Source organism: Struthio camelus, chromosome 1 (assembly GCF_040807025.1).
Source record: "Struthio camelus isolate bStrCam1 chromosome 1, bStrCam1.hap1, whole genome shotgun sequence".
Taxonomy (NCBI): Eukaryota; Metazoa; Chordata; class Aves; order Struthioniformes; family Struthionidae; genus Struthio; species Struthio camelus.
The window spans coordinates 121,809,618-121,821,627 of record NC_090942.1 but is presented as its reverse complement, the minus strand read 5'-3'; the positions used below and the strand labels follow the sequence as shown (position 1 = coordinate 121,821,627).

Sequence of the window (12,010 nt, the reverse complement as noted above, 5' to 3'; positions counted from 1 at the left end):
AAATATTTCTCTTCAATTCAGAAATAGACAATTAAAGAAGGAGGTTGCAAGTAAATGCCACTTCATCCTTTGACCAGTCTGCTAATGCAAACGAGTGTTTCACATTAGATTGACATTTGGGATGTTTTCAGGATTAGGCAAATTCTTGCCTCTCCCAAAGGTTAAATCGTGTTTTTATTCCGCACAATGCTTCTAAACTGGAACTTTCTTCTGTTATGCCTGAATAAAAGGTTTAAGCTCCCAATCACCTGTAAAATCAAGAAACTCTTATGCCTTCACAGGGGCACAATATGGAATAGCAGTGAAAAAGTTAACTAAACCCATCCCTGCTCAATTCCAATAAAAAAAAAAAAAAAAAAAAAGATAAAACAGCCTCAGCAGTGATCATAGCACTCAGTTGAATGCCGAATCCTGAATACTCTTGTCAACAGTAAGAGATAAGAATATCACAATTCAAAGTTGTGCGCAACTTGTCATTTAAGACTTTTCAGTCTGAGGGCATGAGAAGCTAGAATCCGTGAGGCTACCACTGCGTGCTTCTCCTATTCGCTGCTCCGTTTAAGCTCAGTAACCAGCTTTTAGTAAAGAGATTTTAGCAAACAAACTTCACTCAAGAAAAGGCTGCAAGTCCATAACAGTGAATAGAAACGTTACATCATTCTGAAATACTACAGAATTAGAGATGCCATTTAGCGCCAATTAATTTCCTTTCCTTCCCCCACCCCCACTACAAGCATGAGATCTGTATTTTAAAAGGTGTTAAAAAAAAATTGAATCCAAGAACACAGCCTTCCACATATGAAAATAAAGCAGGTTATATTTATGGAGTTACCTTCATATTTGAGAGATTTACAAAATCTGTAATACTTTGAAGCCTGCTTGAAAGCTGGACTTTGAAACTTTCTGTTTATGTTGGTTGGTATCTATTTATCCACACCCTTGGTATATATACAAATACATGCCAGCTGTAAATATTTTTTCCTCAATCTTAAGATCAAGCAAATATTATCTTAATATTATATCAGTTAAACTTTAAATATTAACTGGCTGGAAAACAAAAACATTCACTGTTTATTACACAAAGAACTATCTGATCTATTACAGAAATAACGTAATCTCATATGAAGTGTCTCACTTGACTTATTTGCTAGTGGAGATTTACTTTGCATCCTTAGGAAGTGAAATAACAACTCTCCCTTCCCAAATATAAAGGACAGATACGCAAAACATCTAGTCAGAATAGGAAAAAAATACCCTAGCCACTTCCAGAGTTGAATAGTAGATATTCAGGGATAATTCCATGTTAAGTATTTTTCCTGGGTAATACTGAAACCTGCATATGTCCAAATTTCAGGGGTAAGACTAACCTAGAATAAGGCGACGTTTTCATGTACTACACTGCTTCTCCTGAAGAATCAGGAGACATCTCTGTACAGTAAGTAAGATTTGAAGAGATTTATCATGATCCTCATATAGAAAATAAGGATAGCTGCAGCTGTTCCAGCCCATCCATCAGAAGGATTCTGAGAAGAAACTACCTTTCCAAAAGCACCTATCACATATTTTTCTGATTTGGGTTGAGGAAAAGCTGAGATGGACAGAAGCTATAACTCTTCTCAGGAGCTGACTCCTGGTTAACAGCTTTCTCTGATCTTCCAATGGATGCAAAAGATTTTAAACCACGCTGCAAAATATTAGACTAACATGGCTGCACCGACAGCCATTCCATCAAACAGGTGATCTGACTTGCACTTCACTGAAAGGTTCAGATACTTAACAGCTTTCCCAGAACTGCAGGGCTCAGATTTAATTTTAAAAAATTTGAAAGTGAAAAATATTAATCAGGTCACAGATCGAGAACAGTTTATTAAAATAAGAGTGACATATTAATATATACATACTTCAAAACGTTAATCAACTTCTGTGAGCACACAGAAATACTTAAAAGCTTGATTTTTACGCATTTTGAGCTCCTACAACTCAAAACACAACCAGTTCCGTCTGTGACATTTAGGATTGCCAAAATGCCATTGTAATTTCAAGTGTTACAGGCTGTTAGACGTTGCAATAGCAAGCCCAGTATCTTTGGTGCTGTACGAAGATGAAGACCTCATCCCAAACAATTGCTTCCCCACTCAGAATCCAGTGCTAACGGCAGCAAACAGACACTTCTCCTCACAGGTTTAGGAATCTCTGTTGTTCACCTGTTCTTTTGATTTGGAGGAGCTTAATTTGATTCTGTTTTCAGTTACACATGGGCTGAAAGCCCACCCACAATCTCCTCTTTCTCCTCCTCTCCAGTTGCTTTCCATAGGAACAGTTATTACAGTAGAAATGTTAAATGCTACAGGAACAGCTAGTAAGAGTTGGCTTGAGAAGTCTAAACTGCCAGTAAGTGTTCTATGCTTAATATTTCACCACAGGGTTTAGTTCTTACAGATTAATGAAAGATCAACAATCCTAGAGTGCCAAGAAGTATTACTGGCTTTTAAAATGAAGACTTTAATCATTATGTCAGAACAGAAAAAAAAAAAGAGAGAGAGAAACGCAAAATAATGGCTTGTATCTGCATGCATATCCAGTTCTCAATTTTTGTAAGTGTTTCTTCTTTATTGCTGACTACAGAATACATTATACATGCTAAACATTCTCCAATGTACAAGCTTGCTCAAAGTTTCTTTCAGCATGAGTTATAAAGGGTAGAACAGGAAGCCCGTCTATAGCAATGGTGGCTCAAAACAAACAAACAAACAAGCACTCATACACATAGGAATACTTGTATTTCCACAGCTAGTGGTTTATAGTCTCAGTGTTTGCATAGATTTCTCAAAAGACTAAGTACAAATAGTATGATTAACTGTAGCAAAATACTAAAGGTAAATCCAAGCAACAACAGGGATTGCATACATAAAAGCTATATACACAAAAATCCAAATGAAAACACCTCAAACAAGCTGAAGACAAATAGTATTTTTACCTAAACATTTAAATTAAGTTTCACCAGAAAGAGTCTCCTTGTTAGTCAGGGAGATATCTAATTTTTTTTTTTTTTTTAAAACCTATTAGGCTTTATTCATTGCTGACTTTCCTAAGAAATTCTCTCTCTCTTCATCAACAAGTGAACTTTAACAAGTTAAACTTTAAGAGAAGGATGGCTACTGAACGTAAAAGGTTTGAAAATCACACCTAGCTAATGAGAAGGTCATTTTTCTCAGCTTGCTCTGACCAGAAACCCTTCTCACCTAGCTCTTCTCTTTCTTTTTTGGTAGGGCAACACACAAAGAAAACGCATGCTTTCCCGCTACAGCCATATGTCTACAAACAGCCTAGACTTACTTAATCCTGAGAACTAGTAGAACCTCCTACATTTAGTGACCAAAGTTAAACACACTTACGTGCAAATTTAGATACTTATATTTAGTGATCAGCTTCCTTTTTTAAAAAAAAGTATTTAATGAATACATTGTTTTGCTTCTCAAACACAAGGCACTACCTGTAAAATAAGCATTCTTTTATACATAATAGAAGAATACTGTATAGGCAAGGCATAGTTCTTCTTGCATGCTTGAAAACAATATTCTGAACAGGTGCTGAATTTAACTTTACGAAAAATCTATGCTGCCTGATAGCACCAGAGATCAGTTTGACCAATTTGCAAAGATTAAAAAAAAAAGAAAAGAAAAGGGTAAATCAAGTATTATGTAATCAGAAATCCAGGAAAAAAATGCAGTTTGTCCATCAATTTATGAAAGTACTTTCAATTAAGAATTACTGTAATTCTTGTTTTAGATAACAGTGGTTTTGGTGGGGAGAGGGGAGAAGGACAGCCTACGATTTGTTTTTTTTACTGAGGAAAAAGTCTTAAATCAAAAAATTTTAAATAAAGCTCCAGCTTCCATAAAACCAGCAGTATGAAGTTCAAAGACGGTGGTGAGAAAACTAAACTAGAACTTAGTTATAACTGGTATTATAACTATAATATAACTGGAGTTATATTAAAGAAACTACTAAAATATGAGTTAGTATAGAAACAAACCCACTCCTGGCTTTATCATTATAACATATCTCCAGTTTTGCACACTGCATTTATGCATTGGGTGTGGTGATGTTCCATAAAGCAATGAGAAGGCAAAGCCTCCCTTCTCAAAGATATGAGACTTGTCTGCAACAGAAGGCAAGCGGTGCTTGCGTTTGTAACTCAGCAAACAACCTTCACAAAGACATGGCAGTCAGTAGCTCTCATATGAAATAACTGGTGTCATTAATAGCTATGCTCATAAAATCCATATTTTAGGAAGAATCCTCCTCTTCTCTCCCCTCAAGAGCAGACACGTTGTAATATTAAGTGTTACTATTGAAATAAAAGATAGCTGTGTAACCGCAACATTTTTGGGGGGTTTCTTTCTCCAAATAGGTCAAGTGTTTTGTTGCTGTTATGTTAAACTTTAAGCTTTTGATGGAAGAAAAGCCTACAGAAACAAAAAAATGTACCATTCTTACTTTCTACTGAAAGTCAACTAAGAAAAATGCCTTGAAATTGCAGACTAAAGACTAAAAATTAGTATTGCAAGGACTGAGAAGTGTCCCTTTACACAACCTGTGTTAAATCCAAGGACTAAAAGCAATTTAAGTGTGCTCTTTTAGGGTAAACGTTGCCATCACTATTGATCAACAGTCAACCATGCTATAAGCAGGAAAAAAAATCCTTCCATAGTAACTAATTTTCAAAGCTCATAATATTTTATTTTCACAACAAACAGTAATTATAAGCAAACATCTGGTTTGGAAAAGAAGCATTGGTCTACTTTGCCAGCAGACCTCAAGGTAACTGAGAGTCACTACTGAAGCCTGCATGGAAGCTCCATGCCTATGATATCTACATAAACTATTTTTAACAGTTGCCAGATATTTCTGTTAACATACATGACAAAATTCTGTCCATTATGCTTGTCAAACAGATGCAGTCTTTTGGATATATGGATTAACCATGCAAACAGGGTAATTTAAAAACTCAGTCTCCAAAACTCAGCAAGATTTTGTGCTCTTATGTAAATCAGTAAGTTTTAGAGACTGTTTTGAACACCTCCCCTGGTAGATTCCTTACAAGAGCAAGCCGTGGAATCCGATATTTACTATTGCTCAGCTCTTCCTCTGGCAAACAGTGGAACTTATCTATTGTTTGCCTGCCTAGAAAAATATATGCCTATAATATGGATTAAAAGCACTCGGACAAACCACGCAATTGGATTTTCATAAACTCAGGCAACTAAGAGGCTTGCAAAATATTCTGAAGTCCTCCCTACATGAATGCTTTTATATGCATTTTACATACTTTGAATTCGTACTCTGAATAAAAGAACTAGAAGCTTTTGGATGTGTAAGTTACGTTAAAAGCCTCTATTTCTCTGACAAGCCCATATAAACTGAACCACCATCTATTTCTAAGTTTAAAAAGTAGGGGAAAAAAATCAGCAATTTCTTCTATCAAAAGTGACTCTGCAGAGTTGTAACCTATTCCAACATTAAAATAAGCCAGCAAAACCTGCAATAGCACAATCATATCTGGGCACACAGACTAACTGAAAAGAATTACTGAATTTCGGATGCAGCAATCTATACTGAATATCTGAAAGCCTTAGGCACAACATAGTATTTTCCAAACAGTCAATAAATGCAAGTTTGGGGGGGGGGGAGGAGACAGAAACAGTTTACAGCTGTATCTGGACAATATTGAGAAGTGAATAATCCTATTTCCTGAAGCATGGAGCAGCCTAGGCAGGCTGCAGCTACCAAATGAATGGTTGACACTGACTAGAGCTAGGACTCAACAGAAGCCAAGGAGAGAAAGAGATGCACAACTGGAATATGAGTAAGTTCCACAGCAAAGCTGAAACCCCTCTTTAGACATTAACATCCATTTTTATCTTCTCTTTAAGGCTACCTGTTCACATATGTCCATTTATATCTTCTCTCACGTAAAACCATTTATAAACATTGGTTTCTACCGTTTCCCCTTCACCGTGATGATGCATACATAACACATAACACATGCACACTAGCACAGCGTAGTATAAGTTAGCAACTTCTGTTGACTTTAGCTTCTGTTCAAAAAAGCAGTATTCCTCCATCCTTCACTCATGCTTACACTTGGCTCGTACAAGTCCATTCAGGACACTACAGAGGAGAGTCATCTCATCAAACCTTAGAAGTCTATCTCAGCTGGAAACGCAGGTGAAACTCTATTGTCTCACTTCAGGCTCCCTATAAAGTCAGTGAGGAAAATATGCAATTTCAGGATAGGATTCTAATCTACTTTAAATGTCTGCTCTAGGATGAAGTGAGTCGCACAGAAACTCATGTCTCTTTTTCTGCCTAGAAGGGACTGAAGGTGAAGCCGCCCACGCTGAAGACATCTAAAGTTAGAAAAGACCCCCTTAAGTGACAAAACAACCTTTTATAAACTGACCGGTTTGTCTAATCATTCAGATTAAAATCAAACAGTTTCTCTGTTGCTTCTGTGGTTCTAAAAGCCACAATGAAACAAACGTTCACTCTGTTTCACTGTGGCTTTTAGAACTATGCAAGCAACAGAGGAATTGGGAAAACAGAGCCTTCAGTTTAACCTTGGTGGCTTAGTAGTAATAGAAAGACATAGCAGAGCTATGTCTCTTTTCCCCAGGAATAACAGCTGCAAGAGATCTAGAACCACTTGTATCAGCCAAGGCTAAAAGGTTGTGTTGCCTCACAGCAGCCAAGAACCTGAAGCTGGGATCTGGATCAGCTCTCTTTATTCTTTTTCCCCTAATCTGTAAGCTGGAAGAGCCCATACTGTTTCTTCCAGTCCCTGTACTGAAAGGGTAAATCAAGTAAATTTATATGGAAACAGGTTTATATCTGTGTGTTAACTTGTAAGACTCAATATCGCAGGGTATCAGTGAAGCCTGCCTGTAAGAGCAAACGTCTGAGAAAATACAAGTATATAAGCAAGAATACCCACAATTAAAGAGAATAGAACATAAATCCTGAAGAGGCATATGCTTAAGAGATATCTTCTAGGTTTCTTCCGTGCTACTCCAGAAACCTAGAAAGTCCAACCCAAACTCCTTGGTTTACTCCTCCTCTTCTCTCTTCCCCTTCCACAGCATTTTCATATTTGTTTAGTAATAGGCATCATTACACACCAGTTACTGACACCCAGGTTTCTGAATACAGTTGCATGCAGTGTTAAAAACACATTCTGAACAACATATTTTATCACTGAGACACTGCTGATCTCCTCCTTCCTACCCATTTATCTCCCTGTTCTTTAAACTATCCTCAGACTACAAAAACTGACTGTAGCAGAAATTAGGCTCACGTTAGCAAAATATTGCAAACAAACAGAACTCAGCAACAACATTTATGTTTTAGGTGTAAGGGACCAGTTAATCAGAGGAGTCAAGAGCCTAGCTATTGCCAACTTATTTCACAGTCTTCCTTTTTGTGGAATACTCCTCTGAATTATATGGCATCACCCTAACAGACAGAAGCAGATGAACACAGGGGATGATTTGCTCTACCAAGTCTTACACTTCTAAGAAGATTAAGCCCATGAAATACCACAGCAGATGGACTGATGTAACAGCCAAAAAGCTTTTTTGCTTTGTTTCTACTACGCTGCTATATATTCTGGCAGTTCCATATCTGAATAACAGTTTCAGATAGACATTAATCAGTGCATACATCTAAGCCAGGATTAAAAAAATTAACAAAATAAAAGCCTACTTGCCATAGGTGAGTATTGTCTCTCTCACATGGAAAAAGAAAAATAATTAAAGAAGCATTCTGAAGGCCTCAAATTATCCTTATGGCCCTCAATATGTGCCTATCAGTAGGGATCAGGGAGAAACAGTGATTGCAGAAACTTATAACTCCTATTGCCACAGCAATATCCAGCTTCTCTCCTGTGAAGAGGGCAAAACATGGCTGTCTTTACAAAAAAAACTTCCAGTTTGCATTCTCCTTTCCATGGAAAATTCTGAAAAATTAAAGTTTAGCAACCACAGCAAATGCATGCAAGATGTCTATCCGGTAACAACAGATAACTCATATAGGAGTCATAAGAAAATATCTCCTCCCATCCCTATTTTCTGGATGATTGTGACTACTCTTGCTGTACATATGCTCAGGAAGAGCTTTTAATTAAAAGAGACTAATGGGAGATGAACAATGTATGCCTTGTTTCTTCGGTAAGAGGAGGGGACACACTTCCTAGAAAGACAGACATATAGGAAAACACCTGTTGCAGCCCTGGCTGATGGAACCATAATGCATACATTTATAATGTAGGTGTAAACAGCTGTATTTCATATGGTCAACAGCTGCCCTGGAATACAAAACACAACATCAGCAGCAAATCACTTATTTCCTCAAATACAAGGGTATGGTCAGGTAAATGTAAGCTTTTAATACAAATTTTGGCTCAGATACCATATCAAAACTTGTGACTTCTTTTTTATAAAGACTTACTTAGCTGCTTTAGACTGAGTTTAACTAGCAACCTGAAGTTTTTGTTCCTTGAAGAAAATAAAAGTCAGACTAAAGCTGTGTAAAGGAAACAAACATCACGTGAAGAAAAGCTCTGTTGGTTTTAACAGAATTTCTCACATTCACATAAAAGGTACTGTTTTAGCTACTTCGTTACTCTCCCTTTGCTAGCTGGTATTTTTCTCTTCTGCACTACACGGGTGATTTTTCAACTTTGCCAAGTACTGTAATTTACAGAAAAGTTAATAGGAATACAAAAATAAAACAAATGCAAACATATTTCTGTGATACAGTACCTTATTGAGTTTGCCAAGGGAAGATATAAGATCTGCCCATTCACTTGATGATTCGAAGTTTCTCAAAGCTTTCTCAATTGCTGAAGAATAATTTCTATATCTGTAATCACCAGACAACTCCTGCTCTTCTGGATCCATCTTAGGTTCTCATAGCAAAGTGAAATTTCCTGGTAAACTAAGACACGCACACAATTATGAAGAGATAATGCATATTTAATTTCTGACATACCTAAACTATTGAAAGATTGCAATATATGTGAAGAAATACTAAAGGATCACAGTAAACAGGTCATTTGATCAAATTTCAGAACGGAGTTAAAAATAGTTTTACAGGCATGACTCCAATTCCACACTGCCTGTTTTTTGTGGTTTGGTAGTCACATTCTCCTATTTATGAAACAGGCTTTTTCTTCCATGCGTGCGGATCTCTCACACAGTAACAGGGGAGAGGAAACTATTAAGGTCTCATTGTCAACAGCCAAAGGTCGGCAAGGATTAGGGAGAAGTAAATACTTTCCATAACCTTTCAAAACACCGTACAGAAGAAAAATTGTCCGTAAAAAAGTAAAATTTGAAGCATTTCATTTCAAAGCACAACTTTTCTGAGAAATCCAGTTAAAGAGCCTCTCAGCCCACAGCAGATGGAGCTCTCAGAAGTCTGCATCTCTACTTGTCAAGCAGATGCTTGAATTGTTTTCTTCCCTTATTTCGCCAAAAGTATTAGTACTTTTTACATAAGAAAACCCAAGTTTCACAGACCTGACTTTCTCATAGTCTGCAATGCATTTGAATAAAAAAAGAACATCAAACATTTAAACTGTTTTAGAGCAACAGGAAACAGGCCTGGTTGTGTTTTAAGAACTGGAAATCATGCCTGCGCTCCTATGCTAGCTATGACACTAATTGTCCCCTGAGCTAATATCAAAATATTCTTCTAGACAGATGCATAGGTTTATGAACTCCAAGTTTATGTCAACCTGTGCTGCATCACTGAGACAGAAACACAGTTCAATACTATAACATTAACACTTTATAATGTTTCCAAAATAGATCTGGTTTTGCATGTTGTTTCCTACTGTTGGGACACAAAAATAAATCTAATCACTCTTCTATATACTCATATGAAGAAGCATTTTTAAAATGAGTTCATCTCTCATAGCTACTAAAAAATCACCAACTGAATAATTGCATATCCTTCATTAATGTTAATAAGCAACAATAATTATATATCAAGATAAGATTTTAGTAGCGAATTCTCTGAGACAGGAAAATGCTGGGTGCAGCCAAAAAAGGGAATGAATTTAAAGGCAGCTTTAAGCCATCTCTGCATTCCCTGATTGCAGGGCTCAGTCATTGCTGATATAACCACTGGATGTTGTCCAGGCTATACCCACCCCTATGAAGAAAAGCACATTGATTAAAAAAAACAGCCTAGCCCTGATGGCATTGTATGTATTGTTTTGGAGGTTTTTTTGGTGCCACAGTAAATATTTCAAAACTTTCTGTTCTTACCAAGATGTATGGAGTACTTCACAGCACAGAGTGCGTTTAAAAAAAAGCGCTAGCTTGCAAAATAGACCATTCATCTGGGATAGAGATATCCTTGCTTCAGTAAACATAAAAAAGAAAGAAAGAAAAAAGCCAACCCTCCTATAAAACCTAACAAAGTGACAAATTTGCACTATACTGTCAGTGAAATAAATACTAATCCAATATAGATATTGCCCTGAAGCAGGAAGGACAAAAATTGAACTCTTGTTTCCCTCATCTCACATGAAGACCTCAATCATTGGACTATTTGATTGTATTCATTTGCCTTAGAAGAAGGCACGAGCTAGGAAGCATCCTAATAGCTCTCTGCCAGGTCAAGAGCATTGCCACTTTTTTAAATGAGAGATTTGTCCAGATCAGTTAGGCGCTTTGCTGACAGAGCACAACAAACTTTTTAATTTGTGAACAAAGCATATCTGTGTGAATCCACTTAGACAACAGGAAATAATCAAACTACCAACAGCACCTAGATGCTCTGAACACTCTATGAAAATCATATCCTAAAGCATTCTCATGGCATTAAAACCTGATCTGCTTATATAAGATCTAATTAGATACCTGGCAGTAAGTTTTCTTTATCTGGCAAGTACATCCCCAGTTTTTGTTTTTGCTGTCTCTCAGGAAAACAAAACAGAATGTACCATTCAAGGAAACAAAAATCTAATAACATTTCAATGGAAAGAAAGCAATGTGGTTGATTCATTTCTTAAGACACTTGCTTTGCACTTTGCTGTGAAAAGGTGGGTGAACAGTGGTTTCTTCTCCAGAAGAGCTGTGATGGATTTTAATGGTTTAGGTACACGAACATCAATACACATTATACAGGTATATCAGCAAGTTTTGAAAAAATCTAATAATTACAATATGGTTAACAGATCATATTTGTATCTTAAAAAAAAAAAAGGCATTTGCCAGTGACCGTCAGAAGCCTCTTCAAACGCGTTAAGTCACAAATGTCGTTAGGAAATTGAGACACTAATAGTTACTCAGGAACTTTCAGTAGGGTTTGAGGATAGCTTAGTGAGAGACGGATGTTTTGTTGCTGATCAGGAGAGACGTCGCCTTTCTCCGCTGCTACGCCTATCGCAGGTAACCTCCGCCAAAGCCTGCAGATAGGCGACGGCTGCGCCTCGGCGGGGCCGCAGGGGCGACGCAGCCCCGCGTCAGGAGGCCCCGACGACCGAGAGCAAAGGCTCCCTCGGAGCCGGCCGCCGCTGCCGCCCCGGCGGGGGCCGCCGCGCACCAGCCGCCTCACGACGAGGCCCGCCGCGGCTTCGTCACAGCCCCTTTCCAGGCTCACCTGCAGCGCGGGCTGCTCACGCTGCGCCGGCCCCAGGGGCGGCGATGACAAGACGGGTTTCCTGAGCGGGCCGGGCCCCGGCGCCGCAGCCCCCGCAGCCCTCCCCGCCCGGGCGGGAGCCCCCAACGGCCGCAGGCGGGTAACGGCCCAGATACCCGCGCGTGCCCTGCCGCGCGCGCACCCGCATACCTGAGAAGGGCCCCACCGACCTCCCGCAGCGGCGGCGGCTCCGCGGCGACGTGTCCCGGGGCGGGGCGGGGCGGCACTCCGCAGTCGCTATAGCAACAGGAGGGCGCAGAGCGCCCCGCCCGCTCAGCTGGGGCTGCGCCGCAGTCGG

At 38.7% G+C, this 12,010-nt stretch overlaps 1 protein-coding gene across 1 annotated transcript in view; it reads right to left on the bottom strand.

The window, feature by feature from the left end:
* Positions 1–12,002, bottom strand: part of DOP1B (DOP1 leucine zipper like protein B) — a 57,912-nt gene extending 45,910 nt beyond the window's left edge. The window contains exons 1-2 of the mRNA XM_068913505.1: positions 11,863–12,002; positions 8,823–8,997 (exon numbers count right to left, since the gene is read on the bottom strand). Coding sequence (XP_068769606.1) covers positions 8,823–8,960 — 138 coding nt within the window. The 5' untranslated portion in view covers positions 8,961–8,997; positions 11,863–12,002. The remainder of the gene's footprint in view (positions 1–8,822; positions 8,998–11,862) is intronic.
* Between the last annotated feature and the right edge of the window lie 8 nt (positions 12,003–12,010).